Source organism: Pangasianodon hypophthalmus, chromosome 15 (assembly GCF_027358585.1).
Source record: "Pangasianodon hypophthalmus isolate fPanHyp1 chromosome 15, fPanHyp1.pri, whole genome shotgun sequence".
Classification (NCBI taxonomy): Eukaryota; Metazoa; Chordata; class Actinopteri; order Siluriformes; family Pangasiidae; genus Pangasianodon; species Pangasianodon hypophthalmus.
Window position 1 is genome coordinate 24,451,521 of NC_069724.1, and position 25,000 is coordinate 24,476,520.

The 25,000-nt window shown below is 41.8% G+C and overlaps 1 protein-coding gene across 9 annotated transcripts in view; it reads left to right on the forward strand.

The window, feature by feature from the left end:
• Nucleotides 1-25,000, forward strand: part of nedd4l (NEDD4 like E3 ubiquitin protein ligase) — a 70,755-nt gene that overhangs the window by 37,164 nt on the left and 8,591 nt on the right. For 2 of the 9 annotated variants that reach the window (XM_053240080.1, XM_053240075.1), the window contains 18 exons: nucleotides 886-936; nucleotides 4,468-4,529; nucleotides 5,361-5,463; nucleotides 6,007-6,167; nucleotides 6,966-7,101; nucleotides 7,319-7,513; nucleotides 8,720-8,797; nucleotides 13,726-13,782; nucleotides 14,360-14,461; nucleotides 14,825-14,974; nucleotides 16,999-17,196; nucleotides 19,275-19,352; nucleotides 20,049-20,103; nucleotides 22,158-22,216; nucleotides 23,167-23,232; nucleotides 23,419-23,648; nucleotides 24,422-24,543; nucleotides 24,767-24,837. In XM_053240080.1, the coding sequence (XP_053096055.1) occupies nucleotides 886-936; nucleotides 4,468-4,529; nucleotides 5,361-5,463; nucleotides 6,007-6,167; nucleotides 6,966-7,101; nucleotides 7,319-7,513; nucleotides 8,720-8,797; nucleotides 13,726-13,782; nucleotides 14,360-14,461; nucleotides 14,825-14,974; nucleotides 16,999-17,196; nucleotides 19,275-19,352; nucleotides 20,049-20,103; nucleotides 22,158-22,216; nucleotides 23,167-23,232; nucleotides 23,419-23,648; nucleotides 24,422-24,543; nucleotides 24,767-24,837 (1,974 nt within the window). Of the gene's footprint in view, nucleotides 17-49; nucleotides 198-362; nucleotides 414-885; nucleotides 937-4,467; nucleotides 4,530-5,360; nucleotides 5,464-6,006; nucleotides 6,168-6,965; nucleotides 7,102-7,318; nucleotides 7,514-8,719; nucleotides 8,798-13,725; nucleotides 13,783-14,359; nucleotides 14,462-14,824; nucleotides 14,975-16,998; nucleotides 17,197-19,274; nucleotides 19,353-20,048; nucleotides 20,104-22,157; nucleotides 22,217-23,166; nucleotides 23,233-23,418; nucleotides 23,649-24,421; nucleotides 24,544-24,766; nucleotides 24,838-25,000 lie in introns of those variants that run through there. The other 7 variants (XM_053240081.1, XM_053240076.1, XM_053240082.1 and 4 more) reach the window with 6 other exon arrangements.

Here is a 25,000-nt window from a genome sequence, read left to right on the forward strand (position 1 = left end):
CCAGATGATTGATGACGTAAGCAACGTTATACGTAGTGATTTTCTTTAATCGCGGATCTATCATCAGAGGATCTTCGCAGTATAATCTGACGTGGAGAACACATTATCGTACAGTCTGTTATAGAGTTTTATCGTGATTTCATACAGTGTGAAGAGGAATAATCTAAAAATAGAGCTGAAATCGCCTCCAGACTTTAGTAAGCGCACACTTTAGTAAGAATTTTATGTAACTGAAACTTAACAAATTTTATTTGAAAACCACTGGTGTGAACAGATATGGTGAAAACCACAATGCTCGAGTGTGTGTGCTTGTGTGAGTCAGTGTGTGTTGTTGTTTAAACATAAGTTTATTCCACACACAGGCTCACTCTGGTCACGATCGACTCAAGAATGGGCTTTTACACTTCGGACAGGTAAACGAGCTATGAGCAGAGCTAGCGTTAACTGGACACACAGCGTAGATTAGTCTCACTGTGTGGCTTTCAGGGTGCGAGCGGAGGTTTCACGCGGTGATTGACGCACGACCCCTGACCCACTGAACCTTTGACCTTTTCCCTTTTACACCCTCGTGTCTTCCTCACTGGAGTAATCATAAACTGGGTCTCTCTCTCTTTCTCTTTCTTTCTCACTCACTCACTTACTCACTCTCCCCCTCCTTCTTTCTTTTTCTCCGTTCTTCAGATCATAGTTGGTTTTTCTCTCGGGGTTGTGTGTGTGCGCGTGTCTGTGTGTCTGTATGTATGTGTGTCTGTGTGTGTGTGTGTGTGTGTGTGTGTCTGTCTGTGTGTGCGCGTGTCTGTGTGTCTGTATGTCTGTATGTGTGTGTGTTCCTCGAGTCTCGCCAAAGTTCAAGAGCTAATTCTCTTTTTCCTCTGTTTCACACAGACTAGAGATGACTTCCTGGGACAGGTGGATGTGCCTCTGAGTCACTTGCCGGTAAGTTATTTGCACATGTGTGTGTGTGTGTGAGTGTGTGTGTGTTTTACTTGAAATGCGCTCATGGACTGCTTTACCGAAAGCTTGAACCTCCGAAGCCCCTCTCCCTGTAGGGAGTGGAAACGGGGTTTCGTTTGAAATGTAAACATGCGGGCCGGTTTAGAAGGGCATCCCTCTTCAGCTAACAACGGAAAAATAACACAACAAGCCATAGTAAACACACACACACACACACACACACACACACACACACACAGAGCTTAAGTCAAGCTAGGCACAGCAAAGCCTTTTCATTGACATTTTGTCAACAGCTTTTTTTCGTATACAATATAAACACAGCAGTTTCCAGTTTAGTAGCTAGTGAAAATTCGGAGGCACTGAAATGGGAATTCCGGGCCAATCCCGATATCCGATATTTGTCATGTACATATGTCACTGCTCATGTATTTACAAAAGTTTAGATCATATTTACAAAAATTGAGATCACCTGAAGCAGAAACATATCTGACTGCTTAACTGCTCCGTAAGTGAGCGGATCTTAGCCTAAAGCACTGACACTTCCTCCACTTCAACTAAACTTCCCGGGAATATTTATTTTTATTTCTTAATTTATGAATCGTGATTAGATAAATAATTGAAAACATACAAAGTTATAATGAAGTTAAAGCTCTGCCAAAAACTTCAGCTGTTACTTGATGTGAATCATCAGTTAAGTCTAATCATCAGTCTGCTGCTGATTAATTATTTCTTTTTTTATAAGCACTTTTTGTATCTGATCATTCCCATCATTTTCTGCACTGCTGATAGGAACACTTGTGAGCAATCAAGACAACAATAATAAAATTTAAATTTAAACAAATCTCCAAGTGAATGCAAAATGTAAATACTTCTAGAAATCTTTGGTTTTGTGGGCGGGAACTGAGATCTGATTGGTTACGGCGTAACTGGGGGCAGGAACTAAGATCTGATTGGTTACGGTGTTATTAGGGGGGCGGGAACTGAGATCGGATTGGTTACGGTGTTATTAGGGGGGCGGGAACTGAGATCGGATTGGTTACGGTGTTATTAGGGGGGCAGGAACTGAGATCCGATTGCAAAGAAAAAATATCGGCCTCAAATCAAAGCGAAACCCCACTTTTCATTTCTAAAATACTATAAAAATGTTTGACGGTACGAAACAGATACCAAGAGAGAGGGTTGTTGTTGTTGTTGTTGTTGTTTTGTAGTTAAAAGTAAAATATGTTACAGGATGTTTGTGTTAAGTGAGAAGTGTGACTAACGTTATCGAATACAAAAGCCATGAAACAGAATCTCAGTGTCTGTCATCACTTCTTCAGTGGTAGCGGGTGCAGCTGTGGGCTTTCAGCTAAATCCAAGACAAGCGTCATGTGTAATTACAAGCTGAAGCGTGTTCTGCACACTCACTCTTACACGTCACCTGACTTACTCACTTCCTCTCATTTATGAGCACTTCATCAACTTGGGACCCTGTTCAACCTAGTGCTAGATGTCTGGATGTATATTAGCGCTAATCCCACACGTCCCACATGTTATTTAGTCCCGAAACCATTTAAAGCTAGTTCAGAGACGGTTTAGCAAGGGTCATATTAGTTCTGGATTTATCCAGAGTGTCTCCGGGGCTTTAAAAAGTCTGAAAGTAATTTTTGTTAATGAGGGATTTTTATTTTTTAAGCTCTTTTTGAATCCGCTATTAAGCAATCCATTTTTTTAAAAAATAGTTAAACACGCTGGATAATATGGGGGTCACTCGGCCGAGGCAGGGGAACATGTTAACGTAAGGCTAAGAATATCTACCTGCTGTCAAGCTAGCAAACACAGAGATGCGTCAAACCTGGGGAAACCTGTGGACGTCCTTTTAACTAGTCCGTGGTGTCATATTGACCTTGTATTACAGCTACTCCTGGACTCATCCTGCACCTGAATTAGTCCAGGAGCCAAATTACAGCTAGTCATAGGCTAGGCTAGGCTAATCATGGTACCGTATGAAGGATAGTCATGGACCTGCACTACAGCTAATCCTGTATCTATATTAAGGCTAGTCCTGGACTAATCCTGGACCAATATTAAACTGATCTGATATGTGTTAAAGCTAGTCCTGGACTAATCCTGCACAAATTATTGTTAGTTGGTCCTAAACCCCTGTTAAAAGATAGTGCTGGATTTGTGCATGATTTATGTTAAAGTTAGTCTTAGACCACTGTAAAAAATTTAATCTTGGACCTGCTATATATTAAAGCAAATCCTTGACATACCCTGGGTTGATATTAAAGCTAATCCTGAGCCTGTGTTAAAGCTGATGCTGTATCTGTATTAAAGCTAGTAAAGCTCATCCTGGACTAATCCTGGTCCGTATGCATGTGATAACTAGTCTTGGACCTGTATTAAAGCTACTTTTGGACTAATCCTGGATCTATATTAAAGCTAGCACTAGCACAAGGTTGAAGCTAATCTTTTGTATGTATATTTTAAAGCTAGTAACTCTCGTCCTGGACTAATCCTGGACCGGTGTTAAAGCTGGTCCTGGATCCCTAGTCTAACTAATCTTGGACCTGAATTAACGCTAGGTTGAAGATAATACTGGATCTTTGCTAAAGCTAGTCTTTGACTAATTCAGAACTGATACTAAAGCTAATCTGTGCTCATGTTCATGAAGCACTTGGACTCATGGTACTGTTGAGTGCAAGGTCTACAGCAGGCACGTTTCTCTTAGCCGGTGTTTTGGGGTATTTCCAAATCGTTTGTGTACTGGATATGGACAATTCTATGCAGATGACATCCTTACCATGGAAAGATAAAGATGTGAAGTGGAAGAAACAGTTTGAAATTGGCCACTTATGTCCCAGACTGGTCTGATAGGATCTTTTAAGGAAATACTGGAATTTATCTAGCGGATGTGTGAGCGGCGCTTCGAACACGTAACCGCTTCCTATAAGGGCGCTTTTTTTTCCTCCTTCAAGCTGTCCACACCTCACATCAAACCTGATTGCTTTCTAACATCCTCTGGTAGGTCCTGGCTGTCTCACCGAGTCTCAGGAAGTCCAGCCTTAAATAAGTAAATAAAGACAAACAGATGACATAATGAGCTGATGAGCTGCATTTTTTGGGAAAGTAGTTACACCGCTAAAGCTGATGGGTTACTCAGAGCTTCCTGCAGATACACATCTGAGTCTCGGGTTCTGAAATCCTTTTTTTTATTTTTCTCCTTTTCCTTGTTTACGTACATTCTCAGGCTCCGGCAGATTTGCTGATGCCGTTGATTCTTGTGGAGCCACTAATAACAGCTGCTGTTCTGTAGAGCTACAACCTGTGGCCTGCATGGAATATGTAACAGGAGATGATGATTACGTAAGCAGGACTCTGGAAGTTCGCCATGGTGTCCAGCCCCTAACCGCCTTTTTTTTTTCCCTGACTCACTCCCCAGTGCTCAGATGTTTACAGCTTTGCAGTGTGATAGAGCTGGCTGTTGCTTTCTTTATTTATTTTGGGGCGTTTTTTTTTGTTTGTTCGCAGACGGAGGATCCAGCGATGGAGCGGCCGTACACGTTTAAAGATTTCCTCCTCAGGCCAAGAAGGTCAGTGTTTTCTTTTTTGTTTTTCATTGTTGGTTTTCTTTACCTCAAAATATAGTCAATCAACCAAAGTGTTTGAACTGCACCTACAAACAAGCCTATAGCCTTCAGTTTATGTTGCCTAAAAACGTGGACAGAAGGAAGCTAAAAACAATTGTAGTGCAGAATCTTGAAGTTAAAACTGGCAGCTGTAAGTTTATTAGCCACATTAGCCTTGTAGCTCTAGTCTGAAACTGAAGAAGTAAACATAAACACCGAACACATCTTAACTTTTCGACTGCTTTTCTGCAGCCACACTATTCCTTTAAAGTGCTTGGCCCCCTAAAAGAGTGATGAAGTTCACAACATTGTAGAAGTTTTAATATTTTTTAGCATATCTGATCTATTCCTTTAAAGTGCTTGGGCCCCTAAAAGAACTATACATTTAGCAATGTTTAATTATGTTTTAATTATTTAATTATGTTTTTTTTTTTTTGTAATATACTTTTTAAAGAACTCCCCAGATTAGTTGATGGAATTGTAGTTGTTGTTAATCAAGGTCTGCTAGTATTTGTGTGTATATTTTAAAGGTGCGGTTTGTAATCTGTGTGTTTCTGGACCTGTAATAATCATATCATTTCAGAGACCTCTTAAAAATTGTAGGATATCATTTTAAAATCGGATGGATGTCTTTAGTTTCTTTATCTCAGGCTTCTGTTTATATTTCTGTTGGCCCTGAAATTAGCTATGCCTTACACTGATTGCTGCTTTAATACTTCTTACATTCTGTCACTGCTGGTCAGTGTGTTTCATGCTTGTGTGTGTGTGTGTGTGTGTGTGTGTGTGTGTGTGCAGTCATAAGTCGAGGGTGAAAGGTTATCTGAGGCTGAAGATGGCGTACCTGCCGAAGAACGGTGCTCAGGAGGAGGAGAGCGGCGAGATGAGAGAGGAGGCTGAGGTGAGCTCTCTCTCTCTTTCTTCCTCTTGTCTGTCTCTCCCTCAATTTTATTACTTTTGTTTCTTTCTCTCTTTTTTACTCGCTGTCTGTCACTTTCTTGCTCTGACAGCATTTTCTTAATTTCTTACTTTCTAGCATTTATGATTAATCTCTCTCTCTCTCTCTCTATCTCTCTTTCTCTTTGTCTCTCTAACTCTCTCGTTCTGTCTCACCCTCTCACTCTCTCTCTGTCTGTCTGTCTGTCTCTCCCCATCTCTTTGCCTTCATCTCTCCATGTCTGTTTTTCTTCCTCCCACTCTCTCTCTCTCTCTCTCTCTTTCTTTCTCCCTCTCCCTGTATCTCTCTCCCCATCTGTCCCCATCCCCATCTTTCTCTTTTTGTCTTCATCTCTCTGTCTTTTTTTTGTCCCTTTCTCTCTCTCTCTCTCTCTCTCCGTCTCACTCCCTGTCTTTCTCTGTCTCTCTCTCTCTCTCTCTCTCTCTCTCTCTCTCTCTCTCCGTCTCACTCCCTGTCTTTCTCTCTCTCTCTCTCTCTCTCTCTCAGGGATGGGAGGTGGACTCGGTGGATCACGGCGGTTCTCGTCGTTCTCAGCAGATCCTTCCTCCGTTGCCGGCAGGTTGGGAGGAGAAAGTTGATAATCTCGGCCGAACGTATTACGTTAATCACAACAACCGAACCACACAGTGGAAAAGACCCAGCACAGTGTATGTATATATACACACACACACACACACACACACACTTTACCTGCATCACTCAAATCTCTATCCTGTCTTTAGTTTATTGCTGGTTGCCATGGTTTCACGGGTCCCATCACAGCGACCGGTTCTGTAGATGTGGAACCAGAAACACAGATTATGCGTCTCAGATGGGACACAATACGCAAGCGCACCGCCATTTCTCTCGTGTATCGGTAATCGCCGTGTCACTTCTCATTTGCATAAAGTTAAACCCCCCACTTTGTGTTACACTTGTCTCAGTCCGGCTCTCCGTCAATTTCACAATCAACGGTACAGCATTGCTTAAACATCATTCATACACTTCACCTGTTAATACGGTATATAGGGAACCGGTTGAAAGTTTTGGCACCCCTGTTCTTGGCGTTCGTGACGCTTCGGATGTCTGTGGCGTCGTCGGGATCCAGAATCTTACACAGTTACTCTACTCGGTATCTCTTCCTCATGTCAGAGGTGGAATTTAGGGCTGTTCTCCCCCTCGGTGCGGTTCTTTAGGCGTCTGAGTGAAGTGCTGTCGATTCGACTCCGAGTCGACTCACTGCAGGAACTGAATCAAACATGCTGTGTGTTTTGAGTTGCAGCTTTTTTTTTTTTTTGTAAATATGAATAAAGTGAGTTTAGATCTAAGAAAAGATTCAGTAAAAAAAAACAAAAAAACATAAATTACATTTCCTTCCATGTTTTGTTTTGTCAGATAAATACTGCTGATTGTTCAGGAAGAGGTGTGATGTCATTTCCTGCTTCCTATGTCTCTCTGTCTGTCAGTGACGTGGTATCAGAGACGGACAGCGATAATCACCTGCGTCAGATCAACCAGGAAGCGCACCGAGTGTTTCGCTCCAGACGCCACATCAGTGAGGACCTGGAGAACGAGCACATCGACCCCCGAGAGCTCGATGATGTGAGACTGACCTTTGACCTCTTGTTTCTGCCTTGTTTATAAATCATTTTTATAAAAGCAGTGTACTGTATTTGTTCTTACATCGATTATGTACATTTTATAATATTTTGTCTATTTATTTATGTATTTATTTAAATCTCTGTTAATATTTATCAGTACTACTGAATGAAAAAAATAGATAAATTGTACCTTTTGTTATTGGGTAATTTTTAATTAGCCCCTCCCCTCCCAGTCCTGGGACCCTATCACTGAAGAGGATTTCTCGGGGATGAGTGAGGCCGTGGCTGGCCCCGCCTCCTCTGCCACGCCCATTCATCAGTTCAGCACTCCAGAGTTTTCAGAAGAGATCAGCATGAGGCTGTCACTCACTCCTAACACCAACGGAGAAATGGGCGGAGCTAACAACACCGGGGTGAGAGAAGGAAGGATGGATGGATGGATGGGTGGAATCTGTAGGTAGATAGAAGTATGATAGATGGATGAGGGGAGATAGAGGTGTATATGTGAAGTAGGATAGATTGATTTAGATGGATGGATAGGGAATGGTGCAGAATCTGTTGCATTCATTTCCAGTCGAACTTGTAGGGTGCCATTACTTTTATCGCTGACCTGCTGAATTGTTATTCTCAGTTAAATGAATTGTAAATTGTAAAATTACAATTTTTTAAATGCATGGTAAAATGTATATTTTACCGATTCATTTATCCTGATTTTTGCTAAATAAGTATATTTTAATATTATTAATTTTATTAATTTTTACAATTATTTAGTGTTTTTTTTATTCATTTAATTTTAATTCCATTTAATTAATTAAAAGAAATTAATTATTACCCTTTATTAATTTGTTTATTAAAAACTAAACAATGTCACTATTTTTTAAGAACATTGTTATAGATTATTCTTTTTTAAAGCTAAATCCTGTGTTGTGATAAACGTCATGTATATTAGGATAATTATCCTCGTTAATCATCAGGGTTATTAATATTAATTAGGCCAGTGGAAGCCGATGACGTGGAGAAACGTACCTTCATCATGACTTCGTGCTCAGCATCAAATTAACGATTAAAACGTGATGTAGGAGGTGAGAGGAGTGTTTACCTAGTTTACCTGTCTTTACCTACCTGTCTGCATTTCTCTTCTTATTTACGGCTGATCAGACTGCAGGCTCGTGCTAACACTACTGATGAGGAGGTCTCGATAGATAGATAGATAGATAGATAGATAGATAGATGGGATGGATGGGACTGATTGATTTGGTGGTTTGGATGGAGGGAAGGTTACTTTCAGGGATGAATATATGGAGGGATGGGTGGAGGAATAGATAGTTATATGGATGGAGGAATGGAAAGATGGATGGAGAAAGGGATTTTTATTAGAGAGGTTGTGGGAATGGTATAATGATCAGAGGGGATTTGTTAATACTCACTCTCTCTCTTTCTCCATCTCTCTCTTTCTTCATCTCTCTCTTTCTCAAACTCTTTGTCTCTTTCTTCTCTCTTTCTTCTCTCTCTCTCTCTCTCTCTCTCTTTCTCATCTGTCTCTTTCACACTCTTTCTCTCTCTCTCTCTTCTATGTCTCTGTCTTTGTCTCCATTTCTCTCTCCCTCTCCCTCTCTCAGTCTCTCCTGTCATCCAGGTTGCGTTCCTCCAGTATGACTGATGGAGTGAGTGATCAGGCTCAGACTCCCTCACCTATGGTACGTCTCTTTCCTTCATCACACCTCATTCTTTCTTCCACTCCTCTCTGCACGGTGCAGATTGTTCGCTCGCTCACCTGCGCTCTCTCTCTCTCTCTCTCTCTCTCTCTCTCTCTTTTATAATTGTAAGTATGCCAGCGCTGTTAAACCTGAAGCACACGTTCTGTGGCACTTTTCCTGTTCTTCATGACAAGTGGCTTTAATCCGAGCGTGCGCACGTGTGTGTGTGTGTGTGTGTGTGTGTGTGTGTGTGTGTGTGTTGTTATTGGGAGAAACTGTTTATTCTGGTATTTGTTTAATTCCCTCCCTCTTTTGTGTGGAAGTGGTTCCTTCCCTCGAGGCCTGAGCAGAAGAATGCAGGATGGCATGTCTGTAGAACTGGATGTGACATGATCGTGGTGCATCATTCCTTTTGGAAATTCTGCTCTAAATAAAGCCTGAAACTGGAGTTTTAAATGCTCCTGAAATCAAACTCTGTGTTTCAGAGCTTTTTGTCCCTGTTCCTTAATCTCACAGACACCAATTTTTTGTGGAAATGTTCTTGTTTTGAATTTTATAGATTGTCACTTCTGTGAAAAGTCTGATGCTGACTTATCTTGTACTAATCTTGTGTTCGTCCAATGAAATGCTCTGTAGAACATTATATATATATATATATATATATATGTATATGCCCCACCCCCAGGGGGCGTGTCTTGCTCTACAGTAGCGGTTCGTTAGCAGTAAACATGCTTCACTGGTGTGTTTTTGGCCGTGTGTCTGTACACACACACACACACACACTTCTCTTTCCAGCTGAGAATAAATGGATGGAGGTTGTTTATTTGAAAGTGGGCGGAGTCTTTTCCGGCTGCAGTTTTTGTGCAGTGAACGTATCGAAGCTCTCTGATTGGTTGAGCGAATCGGTGCTGGAGAGCAGGAATGAAAGAGGGCAAAGTAATCAAGCAGCACTATCTTCTTCTTCTGCGTCTTTATTTGCAGTAGCGTGATGTTTTTGCTACAAAATCGTCAAGCCCACTTTTAAAATTCGTGCCGAACGTCAGAGTGAAGCTATGTAATGCTGGACATCATAGCTGGCGACAATGTTTTTATAATAATCGTAAATGTTTTATATTATGAATACAGAGCTACTGCCCCCTGCTGGCGTGGAGAGCAAGTTCCTGAACATGTACGTGTCCATCATTTGCCATTTTGTCTTTACATCCTTCAGAAAAAGAATGTGTGTGTGCGTGTTTTTCTCTGTGTGTGTGTTTGTCAGTAATCAAAATGTGTTTGTAAGGAATTTTTGGTATCTGTTGAAAAATATATGGATATGCATTACTGGTTTCTCATAAGAATCAAATATTAAAACCATATTTGGAAGTGAACTCTGATTATTGGCTGCTTATTAGACCTGGTCATGTGACCTTTTGCTGTGTTTGTCGTTCTGAGGAAGTGTTTGTATTGTGTTTAAGAACAGCTCACATGGTTCTTTCAGTAGTTTCAAACATGTAGATAGAACTTGGTGTTGGATTTATTTTAAAAGCTTGTGTTTCCACGTGACGAGGTGAGCTGTCAGTCATCCGTCATCCTGACTGTTTGGTGGAAACAGAGCAGCTCCACGTCGCTGCAGGGGGCGTGGCTGAGGCTGACGGAGTTTAGCTGTGAATTATTTAGCTGGGAGGGTTTTTTTTGGGGTGAGTGTAGAAACGGAAACACCTCTGAAGGTGGAGTGGAAGTGCTCGGACTCGCTGGATGAGTCAGTCAGTGTGCTGGCAGTCTGGCATGTTTGAGGTTGAGTGAGGATGTTTCTCCCACACGCCGGAGTTTTGTGAATATTTTGTCTTGTCTGCTGCTCGGAATCGCTGTCGTGTCGGAATTCTGTCTTTCTGGATGTTGGGAGAAGCTCACAGCGCTTTTCACAGGCTTGTCCTGGACACTAAATGTCTTCCTCAGTGCCAGCAGGTAAGATGAGCTTCACTTCAAGTGGGAGTTTTAAATACATCAAATCACAGACAAAGTTCTGGCAGTTTTTATAAAACGAAATTTTAAAGAATTCCATTCAGTTCTACGAAATTCTCTTGTAAGGTGTCAGAACTTTTAATGCTGACCAGCAACTTTTTTTTTTTACTAATTTAATTAGATCATTATGAATATTTTTAAGGTATTTATTAGTATTTGTAAAATTTAGTGAAGTTTATATATGGAGTTGGTTTGTTTGCGACTGACGGCGTTTGATAGAAATGCAGACAGACGGCTTTCGTACGAGTTTGTAACGGTAAGTTTTTTTTAGCTAGTTGCTATGCTAGTAAATGCAGATTCCTGATCCCGAATAGGCCGAATGTGAGCAAACCTGTTAGCATTAATCAGCCGTTAAACATTTATAACTTACTGGTTTTCATTAAACAGAATCTGGCTGTAATGATGGGAACCGAGCTTACGTTAATTCAGGAATAATCTCACAGAGCTGATTGGCTCAGGAACTGTAGAGTGAGAAAAACTCTTCTTCTTCTTCTTCATTAAATTAGATTAGATTCAACTTCATTGTCATTGTATAGAGGACGAGTACAGAGCCAACGAAATGCAGTTCATCATCCTCTTCTGCCTCTTTTTCTTCTTCCTCTCTTTCTTTCTCTTCCATTTCCTCTTCTTCATCTTTCTCATGTTCTTCCTTTTCCATTTATTCTTCCTCTTAGTCTTCCACATCCATTTCTTCTTCTTCTCCTCCTCCTCCTCCTCCTCCTCCTCTTTCTTCATCCTCTTCTGCCTCTTTTTCTTATTCCTCTATCTCTTTCTCTTCCACTTCTTCTTCTTCTTCTTCTTTCTTATCCTTCTTCATCTTTCTCATGTTCTTCCTTTTCTATTTATTCTTCCTCTTAGTCTTCCACATCCATTTCTTCTTCTTCTTCTTCTTCTTCTTCTTCTTCTTCTTCTCCTCCTCCTCCTCCTTCTCTTTCTTCATCCTCTTCTGCCTCTTTTTCTTATTCCTCTATCTCTTTCTCTTCCACTTCTTCTTCCTTTTCTATTTATTCTTCCTCTTAGTCTTCCACATCCATTTCTTCTTCTTCTTCTTCTTCTTCTTCTTCTTCTTCTCCTCCTCCTCCTTCTCTTTCTTCATCCTCTTCTGCCTCTTTTTCTTATTCCTCTATCTCTTTCTCTTCCACTTCTTCTTCTTCTTCTTCCTTTTCTATTTATTCTTCCTCTTAATCTTCCACATCCATTTCTTCTTATTTCTCTTGTTTCCTCCTGCATTTCTCTTTCCTTTTCTTCCTTCCTTTTCTCTTCCATTCCTCCATTTCCCTCTTTTTCCTCTTTCTCCTTCTTCTTCCCTTTCTTCTTTTCTCCTCATGATCCTGATACTGAAGCTCTAGGCTGATATTTGTGTCTTTTTTGTATTCTGTGGATTTTCTGTCGTCTCTGTGTGGCTGTTTTTTTCCTGCTGATCTGCGATTCATAAATCCACAAATGAGCCAGTATTTACATTTCCTATATTTATTAAAATACACATGGTCATAATACACTCTCTGAACACTGTGTGTGTGTGTGTGTGTGTGTGTGTGTGTGTGTGTTTGCACATTGCTGACATAACAAATACGGGTCCATTGAGAAAACGCACAGCTGATGTTGGTGCTTTGTTGCTGCAGAGACAGGAAGTGACATCATCGCCTGGCTTTAAACCTGTTCCTCTGGAGTAAATTTTGATTCATTAATTTAATGACAGCAGTTGCGGCGGGTCGGTGTGTTAGTTTGTGTGTGTGTGTGTGTGTGTGTGTGTGTGTGTGTGTGTGTGTGTGTGTGTTTCCTGTGATGGAGCTGTTTCTAAGCGCTGGTGTGATGCAATAGTGTTATAACACACGCGTTAACGATCCCGTCTCAGTGGTCCTGCTGCTTCTGGCTTCCTCTCCTCAGACACTCTAATCTAATCTAATCTAATCCAGTCTAATCATTACGCTCAGGCATTTATTCCTCTCAGTGTTTGCTTTTTTTTTTCTTGATTCACCGACTCTAAAATCCTCCATTGCTCTTTCCATCACTGTGACATCGCTCTTAATACAATCATCCATCACTCAGATGGAAACGAATCACAAAATGTTCACTCCACCGTGTGACGAATATCATCACCACCCCTTTAATTTCACTCCTGAGATTCACTCCCCCTTTAAATTTTATATACCGCCCCTTTAAATTCACTCTCATCCCATAATCACCTCCACCACCCCTTTAAATTCACTCTCATCCCCATAATCACCTCCACCACCCCTTTAAATTCACTCTCATCCCCATAATCACCTCCACCACCCCTTTAAATTCACTCTCATCCCCATAATCACCTCCACCACCCCTTTAAATTCACTCTCATCCCCACAATCACCTCCACCACCCCTTTAAATTCACTCTCATCCTCATAATCACCTCCACCACCCCTTTAAATTCACTCTCATCCTCATAATCACCTCCACCACCCCTTTAAATTCACTCTTATCCCCAAAAATCACCTCCACCACCCCTTTAAATTCACTCTCATCCCCATAATCACCTCCACCACCCCTTTAAATTCACTCTCATCCCCATAATCACCTCCACCACCCCTTTAAATTCACTCTCATCCCCATAATCACCTCGACCACCCCTTTAAATTCACTCTCATCCCCATAATCACTTGTTGCCTCTTTTGACCCCTTTAAATTTACTCTGACTGCAAATATTTGCTTCATCGCCCCTTTAAATTCATTCAGATCCCCAAAACTCATCTTCACCACCCCTTTAAATTCACTCATTTGGTTGAGAATATTTCTTAATCGTGCTTGCTGAGCACTTCCTGATCAATCCTCCTCTTTCTCTCTCTCTCTCTCTCTCACACACACACACACACACACACTCTCTCTCTCTGTCTCTCTTACTTACCCATGATACCTCTGTCGTGTAACTGAGCTGTTGTGTGTCAGCAGACGTCGCAGTCCAGACGAACCCGAGCCCAAACGGTCACAGGCCTAGAACAGCCCATGGTAATACACTCTTCCTCCTCTTCTTCTTGCTCCTCCTCCTCGCTCTGTCACACACTCTTCTGGTTTTCTTTATTTATTTATTTATTTTGTATTTTATCACATTTTTAATTTTCACACGTTGTCGTGGTGATGTTGTGTGTACTGGGGAGTTGTTTTACCGTCACACCCCATCTTCATGTTTTTTGTTGTTGTTGTTGATTTTTTTATTTTATTGGTGTGTGTGTGTGTGTGTGTGTGTGTGGCTTTTAGGCGGTGATTCAGGTTTTTTTTTATTTAAATCTTACACTTCAGGATCTAATGCAATCATGTCCTTCACTCTCCGCTGCTTGTAATGAACGTGAATCTGTAACTCAGGTGGCCAGGCAGCAGAGCCGTGTGTGTGTGTGTGTGTGTGTGTGCGTACACGTGTGTGTATTATGTATGTGTGTGTCTCTGTATCAGCTCGTCATTTCCCCCTGATCTCATCTGTGACAGATCAGCTTCAGTGGCTCCTGAACCTCCAACATGGTTTAAACTGAGTGTTACTTCATCTGTTTAAGTTGGTGTGTGTGTGTGTGTGTGTGTGTGTGTGTTTCAGTCCCTGCCCTCAGGTTGGGAGGAGAGAAAAGACGCTAAGGGCCGAACGTATTATGTCAATCACAACAACCGCAGCACAACTTGGACACGCCCTATTCTGCAGGTACAGCACACCATCTGTCTGTCTGACTGTCTGTCTCTCTGTCTGTCTGTCAGGCGACTGTCTGTCTGTCTATCTGTCTGTCTGTCTGTCTGTGTGTCTCTCTCTGTTTGTCCTTCTGTATTTCTGTGTCTGTCTTTCTATATGTGTGTTTGTCCATCTTACAATCTCTCTATCTTCTATCTGTGTATTTTTCTGTATCTCTGCCTGTCTGTGACCCTGTCTCTGTCTCCATCTGTCTGTATGTCTGTGTCTCTGACTCTATATCTGTCTGTCTGTCTGTCTGTCTGTCTGTCTGTCTCTCTCTCTCTCTCTCTCTCTATCTGTGTTGCTCCTGTTAACCCCCTCCTCATTTCCCTCTGCTAGCACACTGAAGATGGAGTGAGTTCTCCTGCAGGAGCTGTAGGAGGCGCTGTAGCTACTACACCTTCATCCAGCGGCCATCTTAGTGAACCCCAAATGCGCAGACCTCGTAGCCTTAGTTCCCCCACCGTCACTCTGTCCACTCCTCCAGAGGTGAGACTCATCCTTCTGTCCATCCAGCCATCTATCCATCCATTCCTCCATCTGATCAACCCTTACTGGTCCCTCAAATCCCTTTCCCATAGTGTTTTTTCTGTCCTTTTGTTTCCTGTCTTTTATACTGATCCTCTGTAACCGTATTTCCTGGATTAAAAGTCACTCAGGATTATAAAACACTCTTCTGAATTCTGTTCTGTCTGATCCGCTGTTATCTGCTGGAGAAATGGCCTGAAGGAATCAATAAAGCGCCGCTGCATCACTCTTGTTTGGTGGAGATTAACTGAGGGTTAAATCCCGATGCACCACGGTCATCCAACAGCACTGTGGGTAAGGGTTAGGGTTAGGAACTAAGGTAATCACCATAGTTCCACAGTGACATGAACTCGCTATTAATTTCAACAATACAATAAATACAAAGAGCGCTATCGAGTTATGTGCAGAAATGAATTTAACGTCTCACATGGATGACATCTGTCCTTGCCTGATTGGAAATTCCCGCCAAAATAAACAGGATGCAGTGCACCGAACCGGGAAATGGATAAAGGGCCCGCCTCTTAAACTCCTAAACACATAAACACACACAAAATTAAAAATGGAAAAATAATCTAGCCCTGTATTAATGTGCTAGGCTTCTTCTGAAGGATCACTGCAGGGCACCTGTTGTTGTTGTTGTTGTTTATTATTATTATTATTATTATCATCAATATTAATCCACCATTTTATTCCTTTTATCCTGGCGTGAGAGACTTTCGGAAAAATGCGTACAGCGGCTGGAACAACAGTCCATTAATAATCCAAAATAAATAATGAATGCAATTTCAGAGAAAAAGTTCTTATTCACAAGCTGATTTAAATATAAAAAATAAAATAACACAGCTGTAATGCTTCTCAAGTTCCACTTTTCTCGTTCCAGTGACATTAGCATGCTGAATTCAAATTGCATTATCTTATTCTCTGATTTTTTTTTCTATTGATCGTGTTTGAGACACAACTCTAATTTAATCCTCAGCCATCTTTGCTATTTTCCTCTCTCTTCCGTTCCAAACCATTTAACCAAATTTCCATCGATTTACTCAATTTTTTTTAACGTCCTAACAGATTTCCATGCCATTATCTCCCCGTCACATGAGAATGAAAGATTAACAGTGATTTCCCTGAGAAGCATTTTTGATACGGAAAAACATCCGTTAATCCAAAAATGCTTCTATCACTAAATGAATCATGCTGTGCACGAGCGCCAGTTCTGTGTTTGATTTGATCTTCTTTTTGTAGGGCGCCAAAATTTTTTTTTTTTTCTTTGCTTTATTTTACAAAATGAGGCTTTGTATGTTTTGCTTTCTCATAACTGAATTTCACACACTGTAAAAACTCCAGCTCTCTCGATGCTGCTTCTTATTTTCAGTAATGTTCGGCTCTAAAGGTCACGACCTCAAACGTGATTATGAAATCGTGCATCTCTGTGTGTGATGAAGTGAGCTTTGCAGCTGTTGTACATATCAGGTTTGATTCATCATCACTGTGTGTGTGTGTGTGTGTGTGTGTGTGTGTGTTTGTGCACCAGTCAGCATGTGTACAGTTTTTTTTCCTCTTCTTCTTGGCAGCAGGCTTTTACCGGCCGCTGTGTGAAACCTGTTCCTCGGCGTCAGTGCTGCTCGGCCATTTGCTGCTCGCAAGCGTGTGCCAGGACCAGCGTCTCGTTCTTCACAGAAACTCAGAACCACGATATCTCCGTTTTCCCTCTTAATCAGCTTCTAAAATGCTCGTTTCACCCTCACGTCACTCTGCTCAAACACTCACACTGGCAGCGACTCAACAACAAAATGATCCAGAAATTATTCATTTTTAATAAACAAGAGTTTGTGATTTACAGTAACAGGAGGCGGAGCTATGTGAAGTGGGCGGGGCAAGCGACCTGACAAAGTTTTGTAGTAAAAAAAATTAAAAAAAACCCTAACTTGACCTCTTGAAGTCTAGCGTTTGGTGACACATCCCTGATGAGTCCTACTTCCTGTTTGCAGGGAACCAATAACGTGCCGCTTCCTCGTGTGGTGAAGGACACGCTCTCGAACCCGCAGTCGCCTCAGCCTTCGCCCTACAGCTCGCCCAAATCCCAGCACAAGGTCACTCAGAGCTTCCTGCCCCCGGGGTGGGAGATGAGGATCGCCCCCAACGGACGGCCGTTCTTCATCGACCACAACAGCAGGACGACCACATGGGTGAGATACACACACACACACACACACACACACACACACACACACACACACACACACAGACACCAACAACAGACACTATTCCTCTATGATCGTTCTTTTTTTTAATCCAGCACACGGTTTGAAAGCCGGACTGTTATGTAATCAGATACTGGAGCGCCGTACAGAAGAGCGTAACCATGGCAACAACAACAACCCCCAACCCTGGGGACTCTGTTATTCATCGTAGCCAGTGAACTTCTCAGAAACTACACACACCGATTACATGCAGGGCGACAGACGCGTGTTTATCCTGCGCGTGTAACTCTTTCAAACAGCGTTTACTTTGATTTTATTGAATTTCATTGATTTACTTATCGCTTACGTTGATTTTTATTGATTGTGCTCATTCTTGCTCTAAATCAATCTTCGTAAACGTGCTCATTGGTCACTCAGAAAGCCCCGCCCCCTTCCCATCGTCTCTCGTAAATGTCCGCCTCTGTTCGTTTTTCTGCGACCTCGCTTTGTGTCCCGGGAAACGGAGAATGTTTAGAGAATTTTTCCAAAAATTTATACTGTAATTTTTTTTGGTCAAGTGCCATGGTGCTTTTTTTTGGCTTAAAGAGTGTGTGTGTGTGTGTGTGTGTGTGTGTGTGTGCGCGTGTTACATTCCACACACGGCCGTTGCTGGGGTTTTCTCATTACTCAGCGTGTTGTTCAGCAGGTGATGTGCAGCGAGAACGCCGTTCCCACGCTGATCAACCAGAAACACACAAACACCCTGCGCTGGATACGTTCATGTTTAACTCTCCCATGAAATCACACACACACACACACACATCAACACACACCAACCCAAACCAACACACCAACAAAACACACACCAACAAAACACACACCAACCCAAACCAACACACACACATCACCACACTCTAACACAACATAATACACACCAACCCAACACAATACACACCAACACAGTAAGCACCAACACAATACACACCAACACAACACACACACTGACGAACACAACACACACACCCATGGACACAATACACACCAACACAATACACACCAACACAACACACACAGCAACAACGACCCAACAAACACCAACCCACTAAATAAACCAGCACACAGCGAACACCAACACAACACTACATACACATCAACACAACACACACACACACACACACACACACACACACACCAACCCACTAAATAAACCAGCACACAGCGAACACCAACACAACACTACATACACATCAACACAACACACACACACACACACACCAACCCACTAAATAAACCAGCACACAGCGAACACCAACACAACACTACATACACATCAACACAACAGCCGTAATAAGATGTACATTTTAAGATGACTGAATTAAAACAAAATCAAATATAAATATATATTTTCTCCAGCTGCTGTTTGGTGTGAGTTCATACTGATTTGCCTTTGTTTGTTTGTTTTGAATCACAGTATGACGTGTGTGTGTGTGCGTGCATGCGCGTGTGCACGTGCGTGTGTGTGTGTGTGTGTGTGCGTGCGTGTATGTGTGTGTGTGTGTGTGTTTTGAGCTGCAGTCAGGATACTGATGACGTAAGGCCTTATGACATCTCTCACATCTCTCACTTGCTGGTTATTCTACAGATGGAGGAGCCTACTTGTTTCACGACTTGACACACACACACACACACACACTTGAGGCAAATCAGTTGAAGACAGCGTCAGTGCGCCACCTGGCGTGTGTGTGTGTGTGTGTGTGTGTGTGTGTGTGTGTGTGTGTGTGTGTCTGCGTGTCTGCTCTTTTTTGTAATGAATGTTTGCTGCATTTTGTGCCAGTATTGTACAGTGTGTAAGGTTGCAGCATTGCACACTGCACCACACACACACACACACACACACACACACACACACACACAACACAAGCACTCCTCTGTTCGGGGGAGAAGCAGTGCATTATGGGAACCAGGAGTGAATAGTCTCTTCTGTTTGATGAGAGTAAAAGGACTGACTGAGCTAATCTCTTTCTACTTCTCTCTCTCTCTCTCCCTCTCTCTCTCTCTCTCTCTCTCTCTCTCTTCTCTCCCAGGAGGATCCACGTTTAAAGTACCCCGTTCACATGAGGGCTAAAGGAGCGCTGGACCCCGGCGACCTCGGCCCACTTCCTGTGAGTCCGAAAACACAGATAGTGACCTACATTACCCACAATGCACTACTGCTCTCTCTCAGAGCCATTCCTTTACCCATCTCCCTTATTTCTCACCTTCTTTTTCTGTCTGCAAAAAAAAAAACAGAATGTTTTAATACCATGATACGAGTCATTTTGTATAGAGATTTGTGTATGCTCACCTACTCCTCTCTCTTACCATCTATCTGTCTGTCTCTCTCTCTGTCTCTCTCTCTCTCTGTCTTTCTCTCTGCCTCTCTCCTTCTCTCTCTCTCTGTCTTTTTCTCTCTCTCAATCTCTCTCTCTGTCTTTCTCTCTCTCTCTCTCTCTCTCTCTCTCTGTGTCTTTTTCTCTCTCTCAATCTCTCTCTCTGTCTTTCTCTCTGCCTCTCCCCTTCTGTCTCTCTCTCTGCCTCTGTCTCTCTCTCTGCCTCTGTCTCTCTCTCTGCCTCTGTCTCTCTCTCTGTCTCTGTCTCTCTCTCTCTCTGCCTCTGTCTCTCTCTCTGCCTCTGTCTCTCTCTCTCTCTGCCTCTGTCTCTCTCTCTGCCTCTGTCTCTCTCTCTGTCTCTCTCTGCCTCTGTCTCTCTCTCTCTCTCTCTCTCTCTCTCTGCCTCTCTCCTTCTGTCTCTCTCTCTCTCTCTCTCTCTCTCTCTGTCTGTCTTTCTCTCTCTCTTTCTCTCTCTGTCTTTCTCTGCAGCCGGGATGGGAGGAGCGAGTCCATGCAGATGGAAGAACGTTTTACATCGACCACAGTAAGATCACTGTTTTGCACACGCTGAGACAATCACAAGTACAATTTGTACTTTATTAAAGAACAACAGATGATACTTTTTATCCGTTTGTAGTTACATTTGATTTTTCCAAAATAACTTAATTCCTGTTCTCAACTATAAACTTTTCTCTCTCTTAAAGTTGAAAAAAAAAATTTTAAAAATGCAGCTGCTTGTTTTTTTTGTTTCCGAGAAACCGCAAAGCATAAAGTCTGTTCTGAAAATTATCAGAAAACCTAAAACTATAAACAGATAAAAACTACGACGTGATGTTTTTAAATACATTTTAAAAATTGCAATCGTTGGCAATTTGCTGTGGTATAAGAGAAATAAAACACTATAGGATGGAAACTAATCAACTTCGGGCTTGTCACAGTGCCTCCGCTTCATCACACCACCCTGCTGTTGATTAGTTTTCCTGTAACAGCACCACACACAGTGTTTTATTCCTCGACACTTTAACGTCAGCTGAGTGCGTAATGCTCAACGCATCTTAATTAATTCCTTTGCAGAATCGCATTTTAAACATTTTATCGCATTTTTTGTCTCATTTTCATCCATTGAGGAAAATATTGTTTCGTTTATATTGGGTAAGAGCGTTTATTATTATTTAGTCATCATTTCATTTTAGGAAAAAATGTTATCTAAACTTTTTTGTCTTCAATCTTGACAACTAAATGAACAATGTACTACACACACAAACACACACACACACACACACACAGGTGTGAGAATGCCTCTCTCAGCGCTCTGTACCTGCAGCCTCTGGTCCTGCACACTCTCTGATCAACAGCAGTGTGTTATCTGATCCTTCAGGTCACATTACACGTGTTTGTTCCGCAACACTGCAGTGTCACCTGTGTATACACACACACACACACACACACACACACACACACCTGTTGGGATTAACAGGTACATCATTAAGCCCTGTTCTTACTTCCTCGGGTATAAAACACTGATATAGTGATGTTTCGGTGAAAAGCAGTGTTGGTGTTTGTGTTGATGTGTGAGTGATATACAATACATACAGTGTTGTGTATAATTTAATAATAAGGATCGCCTCAGTGATGTGTGAAGTGTGTGATACAAGACTCGCACGTTTCCGTTTTAATTTTGTTGATTGTGTAATTTCTTAATAAACGAAGTTCATTAAAATCTTCATTATAATGATTATAGTTTAATCAGCACGGCGGATCTTGTTTTTTTTTAAATCAGAACAAAGAACCGTGGAAAAAAGCGGATGCATTTTTTTGAGAAATTAAATGTAAACATTTCGCAGGGTAAGAAATTAGACGCTCAGTGTTACTTTAAACGGCACAAACATCTCCAACAAATCAGACAGGTTTTTATAACCGTTTTTCAAACTAATTTATCATTTAGCAGCAACAGAACAGAAAATAATGGCACCCTCATACTGCATCTACAGCACATTTTTATTCCTGTTCGAGTAAATACTGTACATGAAAACAGAAATAGTCTTTATGTTCACTTCTATTTTTTCATCCGCTTTTTTTTCCCCTGTGGTTGAGTCTGAAATAGTGTTTATATAGTGCACTAAGTAGGGTGCACGATGCCATTATGCTTTTCCTTGCTATCCCTTTGTTCTTCAGGGTTCTTTGTGTAGTTAAGAGTCCTTGGCTTCTTTAGAAGGGTTCAGGTTTGGAAGCTGTTCTGATGTGAAACCTTTAAGAGAAGCTTTAAGACTTTTTGACCTTCTGAGAGTGACGCTGCTTCACTGCGTTTCAGTGTGGCTTTATAAATCTGTTCCAGCAGGTTGAAGATAAATGAGACGTGAGTGTGTGTTCCAGTGTGAATTTAACACATCAGTCATCATCACACTGATCTCCAGTGACACACGTTGCATTTTAGTCCACGTCGTACGGCTCTGGTGTCTGCTGTTAAACGTTCTGGGACTTAGCGTTAGCGCCGTCCTCGAAGAACCTTTACTTCCTGTTGGTACCCAGAATGCTGCAACTGGATCCTGTGGTACTTTAAACATAATTTTAAAGAGCGTCTCTCTCTTTTTCTGTCAGACACGAAGAACACACAGTGGGAAGATCCTCGACTACAGAGTCCCGCTATCACAGGACCGGTCAGTGTCTCTCTCTCTCTCTCTGTCTCTCTCTCTCTCTGTCTCTCTCTCTGTCTCTCTCTCTCTGTCTCTCTCTCTCTCTGTCTCTCTATCTGTCTCTCTCTCTCTCTGTCTCTCTCTCTTTCTGTCTGTCTCTCTCTCTCTGTCTCTCTCTCTCTCTCTCTCTCTGTCTCTCTCTCTCTCTCTCTCTCTCTCTTTCTTTCTGTCTGTCTCTCTCTCTCTCTGTCTCTCTCTCTTTCTGTCTGTCTCTCTCTCTCTGTCTCTCTCTCTCTCTCTCTCTCTCTCTCTTTCTGTCTGTCTCTCTCTCTCTCTCTCTGTATGCGTCTCTCTTTTTTCTTTTTCTGTCTGTCTGTCTGTCTCTCTCTCTCTCTCTCTCTCTCTCTCTCTTTCTGTCAGTCTCTCTGGGTCTCTGTTGGTCTTTCATTCTGTTTTTCTCTCTCTGTCTCTCTCTCTCTCTATCTCTGTGTATGTGTCTCTCTTTCTCTCTCTTTCTGTCTGTCTCTCTGTTTCTCTCTATATCTCTCTCTCTGTGTCTCTCTCTTTCTGTCTGTCTGTCTCTTTCTCTCTGTATGTGTCTCTCTCTTTTTCTCTCTTTCTGTCTGTCTCTCTGTCTGTCTCTCTCTCTTTCTGTCAGTCTCTCTGGGTCTCTGTTGGTCTTTCATTCTGTTTTTCTCTCTGTCTGTCTTTGTCTCTCGCTTGGTCTCTCTCTGTCTCTCTATCTTTATTTCTCTCTCTTTCTCTGTGTCTTTCTATCTCTTTCTCTCTCTCTGTTTTTCTTCTCTGCGTCTATATATTTTCCTATTTTTCTCTCTGTCTCTGTCTTTATACTGTCTCTCTTGCGCTTCCTCTCTCTCTCTCTCTCTCTCTCTCTCACTGAGTGTGTGTGTGTGTGTGTGTGTGTGTGTGTGTGTGTGTGTGTGTGTGTGTGTGTGTGTTTGTCTCCTCCTCAGGCCGTGCCGTACTCGCGAGAGTTTAAACAGAAATATGATTACTTCAGGAAGAAGTTAAAGAAGCCGGTAAGATGCAACACAAGTTCTCAAATTATATAATTAAAATAATTTTATAAACTTTCGATTGAATTTTTAATTGGATGTTTGTTCAGAAAACTAAACATTGCAACACTGTGTGTGTCTGTGTGTGTGTGTGTGTGTGTGTGTGTGTGTGTGTGTGTGTGTGTGTGTGTGTGTGCATTTTTTCCCCAGGCGGACATTCCTAACCGTTTCGAGATGAAGCTGCACAGAGGCAGTATATTCGAGGAGTCCTACAGGCGGATCATGTCTCTGAAGAGGCCGGACGTTCTGAAGTCCCGCCTCTGGATCGAGTTCGAGTCGGAGAAAGGGCTCGACTACGGGGGCGTGGCCAGGGAGTGGTTCTTCCTTATCTCTAAGGAGATGTTCAACCCTTATTATGGACTGTTTGAGTACTCAGCCACGTGAGTATCAAGGCCATTCATTCATTCATTCATGCCCTCGTCTCGTGCTATTTTTATTCCTTATGATACTGAAGCAGCTGCAGAATATCCCAGTCTCCTCGGCGCTATATTTATACGCGTGTGTTGAAATTTCATCAATTAGTCCCGGGAGGAATAAAACAGGAAGGAAGGAATAAAAAGCGAGGGAGGAATAATAAACGATAATCCAGTAGTACTCAGGGACACTGATTTTTTAAGACAAATAAAATGAGCAGCATATTAGTATTAATAAAAATACAAATAATAATAATAATAATAATAATAATTAAAAAAATACAAATACATGTAGTTATAAAGCGCTTTAGATTTAGAATGATTTCCAGTGTTTTGAGGCATTTCTGTTTTGAATTAAAGCAGCGGTGTGTAATGTCTCCCCTTGGTGGCTGTAATTTGAATTGCAATTGCAGTGAAAATGCTGATAAGCTCACACCCTCTCAGTTGAAAGTACTTATGGGGGTGAACCTAAACAGTTGTGTTCCAGCTGTGGGCGGAGCTAATTTCAGGGCCAGAAAAATTTATATTAACATAAGTCTGATATGAAATAGCCAGCAATATCCAGTGCGTATAAACATTTTGCACTGATTATTAGACTTTCTAAGGAATCCTTAAACTTCACTGTTATTGTTACTGTTTAAGATCGAGAAATAGTTGACAGTAAATTTTGCAGACTGACACTTTAAAGTGTGTTTTTTGCTACTGTTTAACCATGTTGTGTTTGTGTTATTAATGTGCAGAGATAACTACACACTCCAGATTAATCCAAACTCAGGGTTGTGTAACGAGGATCATCTCTCATACTTCAAGTTCATCGGGCGAGTAGCGGGCATGGCGGTGTATCACGGCAAGCTGCTGGACGGTGCGTTAAAAAAAATCGGAGAGGATTATAATGTTATTGTTAGACAATACCGCTGTAGCTAATGTCAGACCTGCATGTTGGATAGACTACTTTCTTTCTTTTTTCTTTCTTTACTATTGTTTTTTCCTTTACCAAATAATTGAACTAGTCATGTTAACAATCTTACAGTGAGGTTTTGTGTTTGGAACGCTAATCTTGCTCTTTGTTGTGTTTCATCTCACAGGTTTCTTCATCCGACCTTTTTATAAGATGATGCTGGGAAAACCCATCACGCTGAACGACATGGAGTCAGTGGTACGTTCCTCCCCTCCCATTTCAACCATTTTTGCTCTTTAAAGGTGCAATAGTCATTTTTATTTCTTACGGCATTGAGAAAACCCGTTTGGAAAACTGCCTTATGGTCCAGAATGATAGTTTGTGCCTCCTGTCAGTCATTTTATAGACACTCCCCAATGCC